The 23509-nt window shown below is 43.5% G+C and overlaps 2 protein-coding genes across 4 annotated transcripts in view; one reads left to right on the plus strand and one right to left on the minus strand.

The window, feature by feature from the left end:
- The window catches only part of LOC142291855 (G-protein coupled receptor 183-like), a 31330-nt gene extending 23410 nt beyond the window's left edge, over positions 1-7920 (plus strand). For both annotated transcript variants that reach the window (XM_075336714.1, XM_075336713.1), the window contains one exon: positions 5507-7920. In XM_075336714.1, the coding sequence (XP_075192829.1) occupies positions 5524-6588 (1065 nt within the window). In that variant the 5' untranslated portion in view covers positions 5507-5523 and the 3' untranslated portion in view covers positions 6589-7920. The remainder of the gene's footprint in view (positions 1-5506) is intronic.
- The window catches only part of UBAC2 (UBA domain containing 2), a 298565-nt gene that overhangs the window by 156952 nt on the left and 118104 nt on the right, over positions 1-23509 (minus strand). The gene's annotated exons all lie outside the window — the stretch shown is intronic.

Consider the following 23509-nt stretch of genomic DNA (forward strand, 5'->3'; position numbering starts at 1 on the left):
ATCAATACAGAGGAGGATAATTTTATATTACAGCGAGATTTATGTAAATTGGAGGATTGGGCTGAGAAGTGGCAATTGAAGTTTAATGTAGATAAATGTAAGGTCATGCACTTGGGTAGAGGAAATAACATTTATGATTATGTACTTAATTGTAGAACACTGGGTAAAACAGGCACAGAAAAAGACTTGGGTGTATGGGTGGATGGTAAACTTCCCTTTAGTGGACAGTGTCAGGCAACTGCTGCCAGGGCTAATAAAATAATGGGATGTATTAAAAGAGGTATAAGTGTTCATGAAAAAAATATAGTTCTACCTCTGTACAAGTCACTAGTGCGACCGCACTTAGAATACTGTGTACAATTCTGGTATAAGAAGGACATAGCTGAACTGGAGAGGGTGCAGAGAAGAGCGACCAAGATTATTAGAGGAATGGGTGGACTGCAATACCAAGACAGGTTATTAAACTTGGGGTTATTTAGTTTGGAAAAACGAAGGCTTAGGGGGGATCTAATCACAATGTATAAATATATGAGGGGACAGTACAGAGACCTTTCCAAAGATCTTTTTACACCTAGGCCTGCGACTGGAACACGGGGGCATCCGCTACGTCTTGAGGAAAGAAGGTTTAATCATAATCACAGACGAGGATTCTTTACTGTACGAGCAGTGAGACTATGGAACTCTCTGCCGAATGATGTTATAATGAGTGATTCACTACTAACATTTAAGTGAAAACTGTGGAAAAAGAAAGCGCAATAGGGTCTTACCCCAATATATATAGGGTGAAGCAAAGAATAATCCTACTCACCAATTCGGGTTGTGACAGTCACAACACCTATAGCAGCATGTAACACCAAGTCCCGGCAGCGGTCCCCAAGAGGCAGATAACAGAGAGTAGTAGAGAATGGGTTTCACAGCCGCGCCAAAAGACTACTGGATTCTTCTCAGATTAATGTTTCTTTTATTTCATAACAGGTCAAGTCTACGCGTTTCAGAAGGACACAGCTCCCTTCTTCAGGACAAACCAGCAAAGAATCATCAAATTCTTTGCTGGTTTGTCCTGAAGAAGGGAGCTGTGTCCTTCTGAAACGCGTAGACTTGACCTGTTATGAAATAAAAGAAACATTAATCTGAGAAGAATCCAGTAGTCTTTTGGCGCGGCTGTGAAACCCATTCTCTACTACTCTCTGTTAACTACTAACATTTAAGCAGAGCCTGGACGCCTTTCTTGAAAAATTTAATATTACCAGTTATGTACAGTTAGGTCCAGAAATATTTGGACAGTGACACAATTTTCGCGAGTTGGGCTCTGCATGCCACCACATTGGATTTGAAATGAAACCTCTACAACAGAATTCAAGTGCAGATTGTAACGTTTAATTTGAAGGTTTGAACAAAAATATCTGATAGAAATTGTAGGAATTATACACATTTCTTTACAAACACTCCACATTTTAGGAGGTCAAAAGTAATTGGACAAATAAACCAAACCCAAACAATTTTTTTTTATTTTCAATATTTTGTTGCGAATCCTTTGGAGGCAATCACTGCCTTAAGTCTGGAACCCATGGACATCACCAAACGCTGGGTTTCCTCCTTCTTAATGCTTTGCCAGGCCTTTACAGCCGCAGCCTTCAGGTCTTGCTTGTTTGTGGGTCTTTCCGTCTTAAGTCTGGATTTGAGCAAGTGAAATGCATGTTGTCTGGTCACAGCAACAGCTTCCAAATGCAAAACCACACACCTGTAATCAACCCCAGAACTTTTAACTTTCATTGATTACAGGTCAACGAGGGAGACGCCTTCAGAGTTAATTGCAGCCCTTAGAGTCCCTTGTCCAATTACTTTTGGTCCCTTGAAAAAGAGGAGGCTATGCATTACAGAGCTATGATTCCTAAACCCTTTCTCCGATTTGGATGTGAAAACTCTCATATTGCAGCTGGGAGTGTGCACTTTCAGCCCATATTATATATATAATTGTATTTCTGAACATGTTTTTGTAAACAGCTAAAATAACAAAACTTGTGTCACTGTCCAAATATTTCTGGACCTAACTGTATATTAGATTTTATGACAGGGTGTTGATCCAGGGAACTAGTCTGATTGCCGGATGTGGAGTCAGGAAGGAAATTTTTTCCCCATTGCAACTTGTTTGTCACATTGGGTTTTTTTTTTTTTGTTTTTTTTTGCCTTCCTCTGGATCAACATGTTAGGCTACGGGTTGAACTAGATGGACTTAGAGTCTCCCTTCAACCTTAAAAACTATGATACTATGATACATTTGACTTCCCAGCAAAGTCTATGAGAAGTCATATTTGCTGTGTGCACATTGCAGTCTATTTGTCAGCGTTTTTGTTGTCAAAGGTTTCTGAGCGTTTTTGTCAACATTTGTCACAAAAAAACGCATGCTGTCAATTTGGTGTGTTTTTGGTGCATTTTTGGTGCAGTTTTGTCGTAAAAAAATGCATCAAAAACGCACCAAAAAAGCACCACAAACGCACCAAAAACGCACCTACATTACAAGCGTTTTTTTGGACATTTCCAGGCTCTCTGTGACAAGGTGCAGTTTTGGTTGCAGTTTGTATGCAGAAAAAACTGCAGCGCGCGCATGTAGCCTTGTAGTGCAGCTCCATTATCTCCCTAAAAGTCTAAACTAACTGGCTCCACTATGGCAGACAAGTGGCATCACCCAAAGGACAGCGTAGGAATGAATTCTGCTGGATAGTAGAGAATAATAAAGTAGAGAATCCAATGGAGAATTCATATCTCCCCAAGATATATTTTTTGGGCTGTTGAATTTCATGTTGGGCACATTACACTCCAGAAGGAGAAACCGTAAACCCCTAGTATAGACTAGACATTTGTAAGATGCTTAAACGTATTTTGCAGTTGTACCAAATTGTTTTCTTTATTGCAGTATTAGCAAAAAATTAGGAACACATTTTTTTTAATTACCTTTTTTATACGATTTTAGTATGTATTTGCAAATACTGCAATATCTTTTTACGCATCTTACAAAATATCCAGACTTCACCAACTAAAATTAAACTGCCCCAAAAAACTTCCCTGGGGAGATAATAATAATCTTTATTTCTACAGCGCCAACATATTCCGCAGCACTATAAAGAGGTTCATGAAGAAATAAACATAAGTAACAGTTATAGAAGATACAATAATTAACGCAAAAATAAATACAACCCTGCTCGTAAGAGCTTACAATCTACAATGGTGATGAGAATGATGGAGATGAGAACATGAAGCATAATAATCCTGCAGTGGATTCTCTACCTTATTATCCTCTACTATAAAGCAGCATTAATTCCTATGCCGTCCTGCAGGTGATTGAAAACCTTAAAGGGGTTATCCTCCAATAACTGCAGAATAGGTGATAAATGAAGGAATGCTGGGGTCTGACTGCTTGGACAAGGGAGTCGCTCGGTCTCTTGTGAATGGAGCAACGTGTCAGCACTGCTTAATTCACGCACATGTGGTACTTGGGCTCCACTATTTTCATGAGTGGAGATCCCATATGTCCACCCTCCCAGTGATGAACTGTTTATCCCTTATGCCATGGCTAGGTGATAAATGTTGCTGTGGGATAACCCTTTAGTTTAACCCCTTCACCCCCGGGCGATTTTCCGTTTTTGTTTTTTTTTTGTTTTTTTTTCTCTCCTTCTTCCAAGAGCCATAACTTTTTTTATTTTTCCGTCAATCTTTCCATATAAGGGCTTGTTTTTTGCGGGATGAGCTGTACTTTTAAATGAAACCATGAGTTTTATGATATAGTGTACTGGAAAACAGCAAAAAAAATTCAAGTGCAAAAAAAGTGTGATCGCACAATAGTTTTTGGGATATTTTATTCCCCGTGTTCACTATATGGTAAAACTGATATGTCAGTGTGATGCCTCAGGTCAATGTGAGTTCGTAGACGCCAAACATGAACAGGTTTACTTTTATCTAAGAGGTTAAAAAAAGTCACAAGTTTGACAAAAAAAGAGTGGTGCACTTTTTGCGCCATTTTCCGAAACCCATAGCATTCTCATTTTTCAGGATCTATGGCTCAGTGACAGCTTATGTTTTTCGTCTCAGGCTGACGTTTTTAATGGTACCATTTCTGCGCAGATGCTACATTTTGATCGCCTACTATTCCAATTTGCGCAAAATTTGTGGCAATCAAAAAAGGTAATTTTGCCGTTTGGAATTTTTTTGCCGTTACGCCAGTTACCAATCAGATTAATTGATTTTATATTTTGATAGATTGGACATTTCTGAACGCAGCGATATTAAATGTGTGTATATTTTTTATTTTTTAACCCTTTAATTTTCAATGAGCCGAATGGGGGGCGATTTGAACTTTTAGGTTTTTTTTATTTTGTTAATTTTTTAAACCTTTTTTTTATTTTTTTTTTATTTATTTTACTAGTACCCCTAGGGGTCTATAAGGATCAGCTGTCTGATCGCTCTTCCATTTCTCCAGATCACAGCTACACAGCTGAGATCTGGAAAAAGCTGTTTTAGGCCGGCTTCACACTTGCGATTAACTCGCACAAGTGCAATGCGAGAAATTCTCGCATTGCACTCGGACCCATGTTAATCAATGAGGCAGCTCCCATCTGCTATTTTTTATTCACTCCAAATCGGACGGAGAAAAAAAATCGCAGCATGCTGCATTTTGGTGAGTTTCTCGCACGAGTCTCTTCAATGCAAGTCTATGGGTGCGTGAAAAAAAACGGATGTCACACGGACGGCACATACACCATCCTAGTGACATCCGTTTTTCTCAATAGATGTCTAGCAAGTAGCAGAGAATAATGTAAATGCTCCTGTACATAACAGTACATGAGTACCAGCTGCTGAGGGTAAAAACTGATTGCACACTCACAGCATACTGACAGCACACTGATGAAAAGTGAACTAAAATCGTCCGACTTTCTGGCATGAGAATCGGACCGATTTTACACTCGCAAGTGTGATTCCAGCCTTACTCTCGCACACGGCAGTCTGCCGGCAGTGAGAGAAAGTGATTCATGATAGCTACAGGAGTCATCACATGACCCTGTGCTATCATAGGAAGTCATGTAATCACGTCACGTTACTTCCGATGGCGCTGGGTAAGTTAATGCTTACCGCGGCGTGCTGTTACATCTCGCTGTCAGAATTTGACAGAGAGATGTAAGAGGTTAATAGGCACGGGGTAGAGCGCTATTCCACTCGCGAACAGCAGGAACACGTCAGCTGTTAAAATCAGCTGACATGTGCGCAGATCGCTGTGGACTGCCCACGGCAGGCGGTGGGGATTAACCTCACATGATCCATGACGTACCCTGTAGGTCATGTGTCGTGAAGAAGTTAAGCTTATGACTGCACAGTCAATAGTTGCAGATTTACCATAAATATTCAGATTTCTGATTAGAGACTATTCAAACATACTATTTTCTAATCATTATAAATTGCAATCTATAGAAACTTTGAATCTTCAATATTAAATAAAAACTACTTTTTTTCCCAGACTTGTCGACCATCAAAATGAACATAACCAATGACACATGTGACCTCTATTACCACCAAGATACGGCAAGAATTTGGCTGCCGATTCTTTACAGCATGATTTTTCTATTTGGATTGCTTGGCAATATCCTGGCTATGTTTGTCATCCACAAAAACAGGCGGAAGCTTAACTCTACTACACTCTACTCGAGAAACCTGGTCATTTCAGACATCTGCTTCGCCATTGTCTCCCCTTCCAGGATCGTGTACTACGCGAAGGGTTTTAACTGGACCTTAGGGGAAGCGCTTTGTCGAATAACTGCACTTTTTCTGTACATTAATACCTATGCCGGAGTAAACTTCATGACTTGTTTGAGCATCGACCGTTTCTTTGCAGTGGTGCATCCGCACCGTTACAATAAGATAAGGAGAGTAAAGTTTGCCAAAATCATCTGCATTGTCGTTTGGTTGGTTGTCTTCTTCCAGACATTCCCGCTTCTTCTACAGACAATGACTCGCTTGGAGCCCACTGGGAAAACAACATGTATGGAATACCCAAACGTTGACCAGATCGAACATTTGCCATACATGCTTCTTGGAGCATGCTTTATTGGATACTATATTCCTCTGGTAATAATGATGTATTGCTATTCTAAGATAAGTATTAAACTCTGCCAGACTACAAAGAAAAACCCATTATCAGAAAAAACTGGCACCAACAAAAAAGCTACCAACACAATCATTTTAGTGATTGTGGTGTTCCTAATTTGTTTTACACCCTACCATGTGGCTATTACCCAGCATATGATCAAAAAACTGATTTATGAACCAGATTGCGATGAGCAAAAACTATTTCAAATTGTCCTTCATGTCACAGTTAGCCTAATGAACTTAAACTGTTGCCTTGATCCCCTCATATACTTCTGTGCATGCAAAGGCTACAAGAATCAAATTCTGAAAATATTAAGACGACAAGCTAGCATCACCTCTTCCAGTGCAACACGGCCGGCAGCTGAGGAAAGCTCACGTGAACTCACAGAAAGCCAAACAGTGCAAAGTATACCATTAAACCATAAAGTAAATCACTCTGTACATAAAAATTAACATTGGGACAAAAAAACGTATGTCAGGTCAATGGAAGGAGATGTCGTTTTTTCGATTTTCTTTTACCCTGACCAAGAAAAATGTAGGACATTGGACCATTTGAAGAAAGCTTGAATTTACCACTGAAACTTGACATGGTTGTTTCTTCATTGTATAGGGTGCTATCCATCAAAAATATAACTGGATTGTATACATGCATAACCAGCAGAATAATGTGTGCCGGTTTACCCCAAGCGGCACGTCAATGTACAACGCAATAGCTAGTTTTATCACTTCACGGGTCAGAGATAAAAACTGTCCAGGATATCAATGGAAAAAGAGGCATAAGCATCAATCTAGCAGCATTACTGATCTCAGTGATTCATCAAGTCCGGAGTATAGATAATGCGTATTGTGCTTATAATGTAAAAATAAGTACATAGAATATAAACCAGTGCAATGTCAAGTTTCAGAGGAAACAAACAGACATTCTAAGATTTCTCTCATGATAAAATGTTTATAAGGGTGTGATCACAGTAGTATGCAGACTCGGATGCAATACGCTAATGACACTCAGCTCACAGTTTGCTGTGCGCATGAGAGGAGTGTCATTTACGGTGCATGCGAGAATTGGATCACATGTTGATGCACGCTGATGCGTGGATGCGCGTCGTTCGAGATATGCTGCCAATTGTAGCATATAGTGATTCTTTTTCATGCCGAATAGGCATGAGAAAAAAAGTCGCTGATCAGCACTGCTCCACAGTATAACAGTTGAGTTGAGAACTAAAACATCAGATAGCTCTCGTCTAAGTTATCTGCTGGCTATACACCAGTGTGAGTGCAACCGATTACTGAAGGTATATGAGACTACAGGAAATTTAGCATTGTTAAGCATTTGCGCTACTGATTAGTGAAGCTGTTTGATAATACAGGGGAAGCAGTCCAATACTGCAGCAGGCATACATACAGTACTATATCAAACACACCGGTAAATCTAACCATACAATTAAAAGGACATCATCTGTGGTGAATCTGGGCCAGCTTACAACCATAAATATAAACTGCATTGCCTGATCCAAGAAATTATAGACCAGAATACTTCTGACCTGGGACATATGGAAGAGTAAAACTGGTGACCGATCATGTTTTTTTTATTCCATGGAACAGAATGCTGTGGCCAAGCATGGACAAACCCCACGAAAAAAAAAAATTCTGGTCTGGTCTCTCAAAAATCTAAACTTTTTTTGTAGCCCATCGGATTCTTGGAATTGTACATATATAGCATACATTTTGTATGGGATAATGAAGTTATTTGCATTTTAAGGGCTTATCTGCCCCTAATAATAAAAACAAAGGCTTTAAGATGAAAAGAAAATATATAGTCATCTCCTGATTCCTGACGTTCCTTTCCTCGTTCCTCTTGGTACCCCACAAGTCTCCATGTCACCTTAGGCCACACGCGGCACCAGCAGTCACGTGTCAGTACATACCAGTACAATCCAATTTTGGCAATACAAATATGTAAGTGTTGCAGCCATTGATTGGTTGCTGTGGCATATTTTAAACCAGAGGTGGGAAACTTTTTATCTGCCAAGGGGCATTTGGATATTTATAACCTCATTCACAGGTCATATTAAATTATCAACTTGAAAATTATCCTGTGATATTTGGCCAAACAATTAACTTACCCCTAATGTGATGGGTTGAACCTGCCTCTCTTTGGTCCCAATGTGATATTAGGTGGTAGTGATAATGTTGCTACCTACAAAAGCAGATTTGCATCAGTATGGAATGCAGATGACACTTTGTGATAAGTTTTGTAAACAACTAGCAGCATTAAGCTGGTGTCACACATAACGACGACGACAACGACGTCGCTGCTACGTCACCATTTTCGGTGACGTTGCAGCGACGTCCCGTCGCTGTCGCTGTGTGTGACATCCAGCAACGACCTGGCCCCTGCTGTGAGGTCGCCGGTCGTTGCTGAATGTCCAGCTTCATTTTTTGGTCGTCACTCTCCCGCTGTGACACACACATCGCTGTGTGTGACAGCGAGAGAGCGACGAAATGAAGCGATCAGGAGCCGGCACTGGCAGCTGCGGTAAGCTGTAACCAGCGTAAACATCGGGTAACCAAGGGAAGACCTTTCCCTGGTTACCCGATGTTTACGCTGGTTACCAGCCTCCGCCGCTCTTGCTGCCAGTGCCGGCTCCTGCACTGTGACATGTGGCTGCAGTATGCATCGGGTAATTAACCCGATGTATACTGTAGCAAGGAGAGCAAGGAGCCAGCGCTAAGCAGTGCGCGCGGCTCCTTGCTCTCTGCACTGTGACATGTAGCTGCAGCACACATCGGGTTAATTAACCCAATGTGTACTGTACCTAGGAGAGCAAGGAGCCAGCGCTAAGCGGGGCTCCCTGCTCTCTGCACATGTAGCACAGCGACGTTATGATCGCTGCTTCTGCTGTGTTTGACAGCTAAGCAGCGATCATAACAGCGACTTACAAGGTCGCTGTTACGTCACCGAAAATGGTGACGTAACAGCGACGTCATTGTCGCTGTCGCTTAGTGTGACACCAGCTTTAAGTTGTTATAGATACAGATCTATATTATACTGCATGTGTTCTCACACTGCTCATGTAAAATTTGTAGGACTTAAGAAGTGGAAGGTCTAAAGTATACATCACAGAAGAGATATAGGGACTGGTGTGTATATATATGATATAGGAGACATTGAGACTGCCGTATATACATCACATGAGATACACAGAGACTGGTGTATATGCATTACAAAGAATACACTGGGACTGCTTTATTTACACCATATAGGAGACACCAAGCGTGCAATACTCATCATATTGGAGACACTTACACTGTTGTATACATCATATAGGAGACGCTAGAGCATATACACCACATAAGAGACAAAAACACTGCTGTATATACATCACAAAGTATACATTGGTGTGTGTGTGTGTGTGTGTGTGTGTGTGTGTGTGTGTATGTATGTATGTATGTATGTATGTATGTATGTATGTATGTATGTATGTATGTATGTATATCCCATAGGAGTCACTGGGGCATATACATTGCGCATAGGAGAAGCTGAGGTACAGCATTTACACTGACGTGCAAAAGGTAACAATGTTTTGAACTTTTGACGTTCAGGTTCCATATCTCATCATGCACTACACAGCTTCAAATTTGAGACTACCATCATTTTATAGACAATCATCTTGGCTATCTCATACATACATTTGACTTGCAACTATTTAGCATATGATTAATTATGCAGCTCCTTGTCATGTCACTGCATTGTTGCTCCTGAAATCTAGATTTACATTTTTATTATTTTGTAAATCCACCTTTGGCTTTCAGCACTACCTCAATACTTCTGGGCATACTAGAAATCAGTTTCAAGCACGTCTCGACCGAACTCTGATCCCAGGTTGGTGCATACTGGTCAACTCACTTGGGTACATATACAGCTTTTTCCAAAAATTCGACCGGCAAGTGTTTATTTGGGTTGAGGTATTGGAGACTGTGGGGACCGATCCAGCACCTCTACTTCATTGACATTGAACCATTTATCCGCCAATCTTCATGTATGCTTTGTGTTGTTGTACTGCTGGAACACTATGTCTTCCTTTTCATACCCATAGTACTCGATTGTAGGAAGTAACTCGTCATGCAGGATACTCCGATATAGTTCAGCATTGAGACCATCATCGATCCTGGTTAAGTATCAAATGCATTTGGCTGTAAAACATCCCCATATCATCAGGCTTCCTCCACCGAACTTGACAGCTCCTTCAATTTCTTGATCCATTAGCCCCTTTTCACATGTTTGTTCCAGATTGGTTTGCATCCATCAGAGCCTAGTCTATTTACTTTTGTCTTATCGCCCCAAATCACACATTTCCAATCTTTTACTGTCCACTTTTCTTACCTTTTTGCAAACTCAAGCTGACTCTTTTTATGATGATAATGAAGTTGAGGCTTCTTCACTTTTTTTCGTGTCACCATTCCAAACTTGTGTAACATGCATTGCACAGGGCTTGCATGGTCATCTGTGATCTAACTATTGTGAAGCATATGAGCCACCTCCACTGCAGTGTTTTTCGCACTAGAACTGAGCCGACGTGTTGACTTTAATATTTTGGCTGGACAGTCACCTCTGGGTTTCTGAGTGGATGGATGGACTTCATTTCATATTCTGCCAACTGGTAGGGCGCTCACATGATGCAGTGTGGCAATCTTCTTGGCAGAGAGACCTCTATCGATGAGCTGGATGATGCAATTTCTCTTTTCTTGGGAAATCTTCTTCATGGCTTTCACTTGAGATTCAACCTACTAACACACTGAGGTTTTAGGGAATCAGAGAACAAGTTGTAATTTTTAGTAGACAGGAAGAAAAAGATTTTCCACCACCAGGAGCAAAACAGTAACAATGCAGTAACATGGAAAGAATCTGCATCATATGCTAAATAGTTGCAAGTCAAATCTTCGTATGATGATTGATTATAAAATGATGGTACTTTCAAGTTTGAAGCCATAGTAGATAGTGAGATATGGAGCCTGAAAGTTAAAATTTCAAAACATTGTTACCCTTTTGCTCGTCAGTGTATATCACATTGGTGACGGTGGGACTGATGTTTTCATCAGTGGGAGAGGAGCTCAGAGTGTGCTAACTTTGCTCACAAAGTAAGTCCTGACTGCAGAGCCCGGGAGTCTGCCCAGGGGCTGGAGAAAACAAAATAAAAAACGACCACAGGGCCGTTGGTTCCCCGCCTTTGTTTTATACCATGCTGGGCTTGTCATATTGAACTATAAGGTATTTTATTATATTACAACAACTTCAACTTTGTAGTCTGCTGAGAAACAACAAACTTTCACTAGACACTGGGTTTCAATTAAGATTTTCCAGAAATGAAGAAACTCCATTTTGTATTTGCTGTTAAAATTCTGCTCTGTTTCTAAGCTGTTTCATGTAGTCATGGGACCTCCAGCTCCTTACTTCCTGCTGCAGTCTGTTCATAGCAAGCACAAAGTATAGAGATTTTTGCTCTGTGCTTTGAACGGGTCAGCCATTCTGAACGGTGATGTCATGGGGTGCGGCCTGTGATTCTGAGCAAGTTAACAGTGACTGCTTTCCCTGTTCTCTCCCTCGCTGTACACATCCCCAAAGACATTCCATAAACCACACAGAACAATTTTATCAACCTGTGACTTTGGCCACAGGGAATGGTGATAGGCTTTCCAGAGTTCTAGATTACATTATAATAAATGAATACATTATGACTCATTGCTCTCCTGCAGCACACGGAGCCTATGAGTATAGTGTCAACCCCTGGAAAACAGCTATGTGAAGTGGGTGTAGTGACTGTTTTCAATCCCCAACCCCTTCTCAATCTGTATATTTTTTCCCCTTTTAAAATAACATTTTTACTCACCTCCAGTGCCAATGCCATCAGCTCTCACGCTCCTGGAGTCCTGGAGATAACAAAATCGTCTAATGTCACCTGAATCCAGCGGCCACTCTACTTTCCCCGCTTTTGGACAAATCACCTACATCCGGAGGATGTATGTGATACGTCTGAAGGTGAGAAGAGGAAAGTGGATGCTAACTGGCCACAGGACTCAAGTGATGTAAGATGCTTTCACGATTGCAGGGAAAACAAGTGCCGAGACACTGCTGGAGCTCTACCAGAACAAAGTGTTGGGTTTTTGTTTGTTTTTTTAAAAGGGGGAAACATACAGATTGAAATGGGGTTGTCTGAGTAGTGGTCAACTTCTTTAACCATCCTGAGACAGTATAGGAATCTCAAGACGGTGCTTTGTAGATTGAGTGGGTGGGTATTGAGAGTGGAAGTATGTGAAATGTAGCTACTTATAAATATCATCTCTGAAATCAAAGTCTCACAACATTAGATAACCAGAAACACACAAAAAAAAATAAAAACCCCACACACACAATGCGAACTCCATTTTGTGACTAACCTCTGACTGGTCAGAAGCTACATAGCAAGCTATCAATAAATCTCTATGAGAACCAGAACAAGGCTCTCATAGACTTTATTCAGTTGTGATCTTCGACGTGCTCCAGCAAACACTGGAGCTGCCAGCAGGTCACAAATCACAGGAGATCCCTGCAGGGATTTTGCATTAAGTATTAAACTCCGTATCTTTTGGTTATGAAATGCGACCACAGATGATACGTATTGATCTCATTTAGCAAGATGTACATCAGTGATTTACGGTGTGTTATTTAGTACTCTTTTTATAAATCATAAAGAGTTCTCTTATTTTTCATTGTTCGGAATACTTCCCCCTCTCCCGATCCCTTCCCATTTTCTCCATTAATATTCTTCTAATAAGATGTTACCTCATTTACCCTTATTCTCCCCCCCCCCCCCAATAAATTGGAAGTATTTATCTGTAGTGCCTGTGTTGGAAAAAAATCTAATAAAAATATGTTGTACCACAAATCACAGGGGACTGGCCGAAGCGACACTGGGAAAAGAAGAATCCGCCGGAAGGTGAGTATAAGACCTAGGGCACATAACCTAGGCCTAAGACACATGGGAAGGAAAAAATGGTGCGAGTGGAGTGCGATAAAAAATAATCGCATTCCACTCGGACCAATATTCGCCTTGTGTCAGCGCACATGAGAGATTTTCTGAGCCGTAATAGCAAGAAAACAATCACAGCATGCTGCAACTGTAATGCGATCATTGTTTCTCTCGCACCCATTCAAGTCAATGGGGCGACAGAAAAATTGCACTGCACTCGCAGTACACCGGTGTACCGCGAGTGCAGGGCGAGAATGGCAATAGCCGGCTACGGAAGAATGAGAGAGATAAATCCCTCCCTCCCCTCCTCAGTGTCAGCCTGCCCCCTGCAGCTGAGGTTCGCTCGCACGATTGGACCTCAGTCGCAGGGACACTCAGTCGCAGGGACACTCGCATGACACTCGGCTCTGCTGTACTGCCAGCGTGAGCCGAGTGTCATGCATGGGGATCGCAGCAATCCCTGTGTGGCCCCAGCATTAAAGCTCCACTACAGTGGTGCAAGAAAAAAAAACAACAACTAGAATGGTGTTTTAAAGTATGCTGTTTGCATTGTGAAACCTTAGAGATCAGACATAAAATATACAGTATCTAATTAGGACAAAAAAGAATAAAACAAAATTAACCATTTTTTAAGCTGTAAAAGGGTGTTTATTGCAAGTTAAGTGAAGTCTTAAATTTCTTTTAGCTTTTAAATTTACACAATAACACAATTTATCTACCATAAAATCATTACTACAAAGACACTGTTTCACAATCTTCCAGTAAAGCAGCACTGCGAGATTAGCTAATCTGCAAACCACAGAGCAGAGCCCTTCCTGTTACCTGGGCAGAATGTTTTCTTTGAAATTCTTATTACATGGTAAAGTATTCTTTAGTTAAAAATAAAGGGAATAAGAAACTTATCCAATCACATTAAACTCATAAATAGTAGTTAGTGGACAGCTGCCATCATTTACAGGGATTCTGATTAACCTCATATGAACTTTAGCTGTTATAGCAGGGTGTTACTGATATAGCCTTAATGGCATTTTACAACAAATATTAAAGGGAAGGTATCGCGTTTTTTTATTTTTGTATTAAAAATAGTGATTATGAAATCAAGTTTTTCTAATACAAAATGAAAATCGCAGCTTATTTAGCTTTTATTTAATTCTTATTTTACTGGAGGCACTGGGGGCTGCCATGCTGGATTTGCCGTGTGTGTAATGACAGTAACTCATTCCTTTATGGCAGCCCCTGTGTATAGACTCTGATAGTCGGGATCCGACCCCATTCACTAACGTTACAGTGGGTGTCTGCTGTGAACTGGATGCGCCCCCTGGGCTGTCCAGATCACAGCAGAGAGAGGAGATCAGCGCCATTATTGTGGAGCTCACAGCGTATGCTGTTTGCTCCACTATACCTCTGTCAACCGCCGGTATGTGTGAGTACGGGCCGCCTCCCCTCCCCTCCCCCCGTTACCGTCTCCGGTGACATCCCATCCCTCAGTTCTCACCAGCCCCTGCTCTGCCCCCGCTACTGCCGCCGCCGCACCCCCCCCGCCGTTACCATCTCCAATGACACCCTCCTCCCTCCGTTCTCTGCCCGCAGCAGCTCCCCCCGCTCTGCCCGCCGCCGCCGCTGCTGTGTGTGTGTGTACCTGTGTGTGTACCGGTGATACTGTCTGCAGGGTTGTGTATCTAATCCTATCCTGTGTGATACTGTCTGCATAGCTGTGTATCTAATCTCCTGTGTGATACTGTCTGCTGAGCCGTGTATCTAATCCTATCCTGTGTGATACTGTCTGCATGGCTGTGTATCTAATCCTATCGTGTGATACTGTCTCCACGGCTGTGTATCTAATCCTCTCCTGTGTGATACTGTCTGCACGGCTGTGTATCTAATCCTATAATGTGTGATACTGTCTGCTGAGCTGTGTATCTAATCCTATCCTGTGTGATGTCTGCAGAGCTGTGTATATAATCCTATCCTGTGTGATACTGTCTGCTGAGTTGTGTATCTAATCCTATCCTGTGTGATACTGTCTGCTGAGCTGTGTAGCTAATCCTATCCTGTGTGATACTGTCTGCTGAGCTGTGTAGCTAATCCTATCCTGTGTGATACTGTCTGCATGGCTGTGTATCTAATCCTATCGTGTGATACTGTCTGCACGGCTGTGTATCTAATCCTATCGTGTGATAAGCTGGGTTTACACACTGAGACTTTCTAGCGATCCAACCTGCGATCTCAACCTAGCCGGGATCGCTACAAAGTCTCTGGTGAGCTGTCAAACAGGCAGACCTGGCCAACGACCCAACAGCGATCCGGACCTGCAGAGCGACTAGCTGGTCGTTGGGGACGTGTCAAAAAAGCAGGTGAACTTCACCCGACTTCATTTAATGCCGCGCGGCTCTGTGTGCCGTGTAAATAAATAAATAATTAAAAAATCCAGCGTGCGGTCCCCCCCCTATTTTAATACCAGCCAGATAAAGCCATACGGCTGCAGGCTGGTATTCTCAGGATGGGGAGCCCCACGTTATGGGGAGCCCCCCAGCCTAACAATATCAGCCAGCAGACGCCCAGAATTGCCGCATACATTAGATGCGACAGATCTGGGACTGTACCCGGCTCTTCCCGATTTGCCCTGGTGCGTTGGCAAATCGGGGTAATAAGGAGTTATTGGCAGCCCATAGCTGCCAATAAGTCCAAGATTAATCATGTAAGGCGTCACCCCGAGATACCTTCCATGATTAATCTGTAAATTACAGTTAAAAAACACACACCCGAAAAATCCTTTATTAGAAATAAAAAACACTAACAAATTCCCTCATTACCAATTTATTACCCACAACAAAGCCCTCCTTGTCCGGCGTAATCCACGGTCCTCCAGCGTCGCATCCAGCTCTGCTGCATGCAGGTGACAGGAGCAGCAGAAGACACAGCCGCTCCTGTCACCTGCACGCAGCTAATGAAGAGAGCCGTGTGATCGGCTGAGCTGTCACTGAGGTTACCTGGATCCAGCGGTGGATGCAGCGGTGGCCACGGGTAACCTCAGTGACAGTTCAGCTGATCGTGCTACTCACCTCATTTGCTGGTGATTTCCCCCCCTCTCTCATACTCACCGATCCCCGATCACCGGCGCTGCACGGCGTTCACACTGCTCCGGCGGCTTTTCCTTTTTTGAAAAAGCCGGCCGCTCATTAAACAATCTCGTATTCCCTGCTTTCCCCGCCCACCGGCAAATGTGATTGGTTGCAGTGAGACACGCCCACACGCTGAGTGACAGCTGTGTCACTGCACCCAATCACAGCAGCCGGTGGGCGTGTCTATACTGTGCAGTAAAATAAATAAATAAATAAATAAATAATTAAAAAATCCGGCGTGCGGCTCCCCCTATTTTAATACCAGCCAGATAAAGCCATACGGCTGCAGGCTGGTATTCTCAGGATGGGGAGCCCCACGTTATGGGGAGCCCCCCAGCCTAACAATATCAGTCAGCAGCCTACCAGAATTGCCGCATACATTAGATGCGACAGTTCTGGGACTGTACCCGGCTCTTCCCGATTTGCCCTGGTGCGTTGGCAAATCGGGGTAATAAGGAGTTATTGGCAGCCAACAGCTGCCAATAAGTCCTAGATTAATCATGTCAGGCGTCTCCCCGAGATACCTTCCATGATTAATCTGTAAGTGACAGTAAATAAACACACACACACCCGAAAAAATCCTTTATTAGAAATTAAAAACACAAACACATTCCCTCATTACCAATTTATTACCCACAACAAAGCCCTCCTTGTCCGGCATAATCCACGGTCCTCCAGCGTCGCATCCAGCTCTGCTGCATGCAGGTGACAGGAGCAGCAGAAGACACAGCCGCTCCTGTCACCTGCACGCAGCTAATGAAGAGAGCCGTGTGATCGGATGAGCTGTCACTGAGGTTACCTGGATCCAGCGGTGGATCCAGCGGTGGCCGCGGGTAACCTCAGTGACAGCTCAGCTGATCGCGCTACTCACCTCATTTGCTGCGTGGAGCTGACCGGAGCGGCGGTGAGTAGCGCGATCAGCTGAGCTGTCACTGAGGTTACCCGCGGCCACCGCTGCATCCACCGCTGGATCCAGGTAACCTCAGTGACAGCTCAGCCGATCACACGGCTCTCTTCATTAGCTGCGTGGAGGTGACAGGAGCGGCTGTGTCTTCTGCTGCTCCTGTCACCTGCATGCAGCAGAGCTGGATGCGACGCTGGAGGACCGTGGAATACGCCGGACAAGGAGGGCTTTGTTGTGGGTAATAAATTGGTAATGAGGGAATTTGTTAGTGTTTTTTATTTCTAATAAAGGATTTTTCGGGTGTGTGTTTTTTAACTGTAATTTACAGATTAATCATGGAAGGTATCTCGGGGAGACGCCTGACATGATTAATCTAGGACCTATTGGCAGCTATGGGCTGCCAATAACTCCTTATTACCCCAATTTGCCAACGCACCAGGGCAAATCGGGAAGAGCCGGGTACAGTCCCAGAACTGTCGCATCTAATGTATACAGCAATTCTGGGCGGCTGCTGGCTGATATTGTTAGGCTGGGGGGCTCCCCATAACGTGGAGCTCCCCATCCTGAGAATACCAGCCTTTAGCCGTATGGCTTTATCTGGCTGGTATTAAAATTGGGGGGACCTCACGCCGGATTTTTTAATTATTTATTTATTTATTTTACTGCACAGTATAGTGAATGTAGCAATAAGAGGCTAAAATTTAACTTTTAATTCTAAGTATTAAAAGCCCAAGAGGGGTACATGTAACCATAAAACTCTCTAGTGCTCTAAGATCTCAATTAGTACCTTATCATAGCACAGGGAGTCAATAATGTATAACAAACACAACAAAAAAACACAAAATACATAAATCATAGATTGAGTAGATTATATCCACCCATAGGACAGTGGTCCACTTGCTAGGGAAGAAAAAAATAATCAAAAAACTCAATAAACCTAAATCAAGAGCTAGATACTGGTCCTCAGTGGAAAGACCGGTATTAGATACTGGTCCTCAGTAGACAGACCAATGTAAATACGACTGCTCAATATAACATTAAATGGGAACAATCTCACCCATGTTCAGTGGTCTAGGGCAGCTCAGGATCTCCTCCGTGTAGGTCCTCTTTATGTCGTCAGGTTGTCACTGACCCTACATGAACCTAGGAGATTAGTTAAACCTGTTGCCCAAACTTCTGTCCTGACAAGGACAGACCACAGCTGGCCCTCTCTATATACCCCTACACCGATCCTATCCACGTCCCGACGCGTTTCGTCATACACGACTCATCAGGGGACTCCGGTGTTCAGATAGTGGCCAGAGGTCCTAAGCCCTCGCTCCCAAAATAACATAGGGGAACCAGAGCCATAGTGATGAAGGGTATATAAATGGTAGCGATCCAATAGGCATTCAAAGTCAATTAGGAGACTCACCATTGGTGATTCAGTTACACAGGTGGATCCATAATTAGTATAATACATCTTAATGCATCCTGGTGGCGCCGCCTCCTGCATCATCCTCCTGTGCACGTGGAACGCAAACAGCGTCCATGCTACGTTCCCAGCACACTTCCGGTTTCGCGGCGATAAACCGGAAGTGCGTCATTTCGAAGGCGGGACCATCAGCACAGGCTATTGCGCATGTACCACAACACAGGCAGGGGCGGTGTTCGATCCACCTATCCGGAAACGTTGTGCTGCGATCGCAAGGCGGTGGGAGTGGCAGATGCGTCATGCAGGCATCAAGCCACCCACCGCCAATACAATGAGATCACAGATCATGACGACACGCCCTATACTCCCGGCGCCCGGAGTGCACACAGGGAGACAGACCTCGGTCCATTACACATCACGTGCACCGGATCGAATCCTCATCCCATGTTCCACACAGCAAGGGGCACAGGCAGCAACATCGTCAAAATGGGGGCGCCATGTAACTCACAGTGCTCATGCCCTAATACCAGAAACAGAACCCAACAAATGGGGAATGCCTCATTAACATATAGAAGATGAAATCATAGGGCAGAATCACATTACTGGATGCACTTATCTAAAGATCAACACCACTCTTAGTATGAGTCATCCTAATGATGTTATATAATGTATTCAGCTTTCATCACACATGCAATTATAGTCATGTCCCCCAGATATTACAAGTGTGCACAAACCCAGGGTTCAACATATATGGAGGGAACAATCACTATGTTCACTGTCCCTCCAGGACTATATCGGTTACATTAGTTTCAGAAATTAATCAAGGTTACCATTGGCTAGTGATTCTCCTACTGTCTAGATAAAGCTGGCAAATTGAAGCTGTTCATTTAGGCCCCCCGGGGACGAGGTACCCAATCTGAATATCCATTTTGTCTCCTGTTGAAGAACCCGCCTATCCCAGTCGCCACCCCGCTTCGGTCTGGGGACGACATCGATACCCATGAAACGGATAGCAGAAGGATTACCACCATGTTTGGCCCAGATGTGTCTAGCTAGTGGTTTGTCCCTTTTGTGTTCGATGTCGCCGAGGTGGTCTCCAATTCTTCGCCTAAACTCGCGGATCGTTTTCCCCACATACTCTAAGCCGCAGGTACAGGTAGCTTTGTAAATCACTCCTTGAGTCCGACAATTTATAAAGTGACGTATTTCAAAACTCCTGTCCAATACCATACTTCTGAACATTTTCCCAACCTCCAGGTAGGGGCATGCTATGCATTTAGAGCATCTAAAGCAGCCTTTCACCTCCCTGGACAGCCAGCTAGTCTCCTGATGTCGTTCAAAGTGGCTGTGCACCAACCTATCACCAAGGGATCTCCCCTTTTTGTAGGTGATCAGTGGTCGTTCAGGCAAGGAGGGGCCCACATCTCTATCCATTAAGAGAATAGGCCAATGATTCTCCAGTATTTTGCGGATTTCAGTGGCTCCGTTGTTAAAGGTAGTGATGAAACGAGAGAAACCATTTTGCTCCAATGGCCTCTCCCGATCCCTCAGCAATTCAATTCTGGGGGTACTTTTCGCTTCATTATAGGCTCTCTTGAGAATCTCCCCAGGGTAGCCCCTCTCCTTAAATCGATCACGGAGCTCCCTTGACTGACTTTCAAAAACCCTTTTATCGGAACAATTCCTCCGTAAACGGAGGAATTGTCCTTTAGGGATCCCCTTCCTCATGTGGAAGGGATGACAACTCTCCCACATGAGGAGAGAATTGGTGGCAGTGGGTTTCCGATAGGTGGAGGTGGAGATCTCTCCATTCCCACTTTTCTGGATGAGAATATCCAGGAAGGGGAGATTGTCTTCCCCAATAATATGTGTAAAGGTGAGCCCAATATCATTCTGATTAAGGCCCGCTACATAGTTAGACAGTTCTGTCCTCGAACCTGTCCATACAATCAGTATGTCATCTATGTAGCGGGCCCATATCTCCAATTTAGCTGTATATTCTTCCATCCCTTCCACAAAGATCCGCGTCTCCTCCCACCAACCCAGGAGCAAATTGGCATAGGAGGGAGCACATGGGCTCCCCATAGCCGTGCCCCTGAGTTGGTGGTAGATCCGCCCATCGAAGGTGAAGATATTTCTCGTCAAACAAAATTCCAAGAGCTTCAAAACGAATCTGTTATGTTCCCCAAACTGACAGCCCCGCGTATTCAGAAAGTACTCCACCGCTTCAAGTCCCTTCGTATGGGGAATAGAGGAATAGAGGGCCTCAACGTCCACACTCCCAAGAAGAGTGCCCTCGCTAACTGATATCCCATCTAACTTCCTCAAAAGATCCGGTGTATCTTTCACAAATGACGGTAGGGCTGCAACAAATGGCTTAAGAATTCTATCTAAGTATGTTCCACAGTTTTGGGTCAGGTTGTTAATTCCAGAAACTATTGGCCTACCCTTCAAGGGGCAAAGGCCCTTATGAACCTTTGGTAGGCAATAGAAGGTAGCCATTGTTGGTTCTTTCGGGAGAAGAAACTCATATTCAGTTTTACTAATTACTTCAGATAGAAGGCCCTCATCCAAAATACCTTTGAGTTCACTCAAATATTGTTTTGTCGGGTTTGTGAGAAGTCTCTCATATCCAGTCCTGTCATTCAAGATCTTAATACACATTTCCGCATACTGGTCAGTATCCATGACAACCACATTGCCCCCTTTGTCCGAGGGTTTGATAACAATGTGGTTGTCATGTTCTAACTCTCTCAAAATCCCCATCTCTTCCTTCGTAAGATTGTACGGTGTAAAACGAGAGGATTGAGAGATAGACCTAAACTCACGAGTAACAAGTTCCTCAAACACATCAATTGCTGATTGATCCCCAGAGGGGGGAGGAAATTTCGTGCTCTTATTTTTTAGATCAGTAAAAGGTCCCCTACCTTGTAGGCTGGGGTCAACAGTACCAATACTTTCCAGTAAGCGTATATCTGGTAAAAGGTCAGGTGGAATGTCAAGATCCTGACAAAGTCTGGAGTCCTGACGTAAAAAATGTTTCCTCCACCTGACCTTCCGCAGGAATAAATTCAGATCTTTAATGGCTTCAAAGGTGTCGAAATTAGAGGTGGGGACAAAAGATAGCCCCCTCTTAAGGAGTTCGACCTCCATGCTACCCAGAGGTTTTTTAGACAGGTTAATGACCTGCACACTGGAGGTTACTTCCTGGGTTGCTGGAGCCGGTTCCTGAGGGGATAAGGTTCTAAAAAAGGGCTCAATGGTGAATTACCTCCCCTTTCACCAGATCTAGAGCCTCCTCTTCCTCTCCCTCTCATGTGTGATGAAAGCTGAATACATTATATAACATCATTAGGATGACTCATACTAAGAGTGGTGTTGATCTTTAGATAAGTGCATCCAGTAATGTGATTCTGCCCTATGATTTCATCTTCTATATGTTAATGAGGCATTCCCCATTTGTTGGGTTCTGTTTCTGGTATTAGGGCATGAGCACTGTGAGTTACATGGCGCCCCCATTTTGACGACGTTGCTGCCTGTGCCCCTTGCTGTGTGGAACATGGGATGAGGATTCGATCCGGTGCACGTGATGTGTAATGGACCGAGGTCTGTCTCCCTGTGTGCACTCCGGGCGCCGGGAGTATAGGGCGTGTCGTCATGATCTGTGATCTCATTGTATTGGCGGTGGGTGGCTTGATGCCTGCATGACGCATCTGCCACTCCCACCGCCTTGCGATCGCAGCACAACGTTTCCGGATAGGTGGATCGAACACCGCCCCTGCCTGTGTTGTGGTACATGCGCAATAGCCTGTGCTGATGGTCCCGCCTTCGAAATGACGCACTTCCGGTTTATCGCCGCGAAACCGGAAGTGTGCTGGGAACGTAGCATGGACGCTGTTTGCGTTCCACGTGCACAGGAGGATGATGCAGGAGGCGGCGCCACCAGGATGCATTAAGATGTATTATACTAATTATGGATCCACCTGTGTAACTGAATCACCAATGGTGAGTCTCCTAATTGACTTTGAATGCCTATTGGATCGCTACCATTTATATACCCTTCATCACTATGGCTCTGGTTCCCCTATGTTATTTTGGGAGCGAGGGCTTAGGACCTCTGGCCACTATCTGAACACCGGAGTCCCCTGATGAGTCGTGTATGACGAAACGCGTCGGGACGTGGATAGGATCGGTGTAGGGGTATATAGAGAGGGCCAGCTGTGGTCTGTCCTTGTCAGGACAGAAGTTTGGGCAACAGGTTTAACTAATCTCCTAGGTTCATGTAGGGTCAGTGACAACCTGACGACATAAAGAGGACCTACACGGAGGAGATCCTGAGCTGCCCTAGACCACTGAACATGGGTGAGATTGTTCCCATTTAATGTTATATTGAGCAGTCGTATTTACATTGGTCTGTCTACTGAGGACCAGTATCTAATACCGGTCTTTCCACTGAGGACCAGTATCTAGCTCTTGATTTAGGTTTATTGAGTTTTTTGATTATTTTTTTCCTCCCTAGCAAGTGGACCACTGTCCTATGGGTGGATATAATCTACTCAATCTATGATTTATGTATTTTGTGTTTTTTTGTTGTGTTTGTTATACATTATTGACTCCCTGTGCTATGATAAGGTACTAATTGAGATCTTAGAGCACTAGAGAGTTTTATGGTTACATGTACCCCTCTTGGGCTTTTAATACTTAGAATTAAAAGTTAAATTTTAGCCTCTTATTGCTACATTCATTATTATTTATAAGTGGCCTCCCTCTGTACGAGGTGTGCTGACAGTACTATATAAAATAACAAGGTATGGCCGGTTTTTTGACTACTGGATTAAACACAGATGATTGGTTGGCTGAAGCACAACAAATATTTTCTGATCAAGGTTTTGTACAAAAGAGATATACCCCCTCTTATGGAGTGGCA

This window comes from Anomaloglossus baeobatrachus, chromosome 2 (genome assembly GCF_048569485.1).
Source record: "Anomaloglossus baeobatrachus isolate aAnoBae1 chromosome 2, aAnoBae1.hap1, whole genome shotgun sequence".
NCBI lineage: Eukaryota > Metazoa > Chordata > Amphibia > Anura > Aromobatidae > Anomaloglossus > Anomaloglossus baeobatrachus.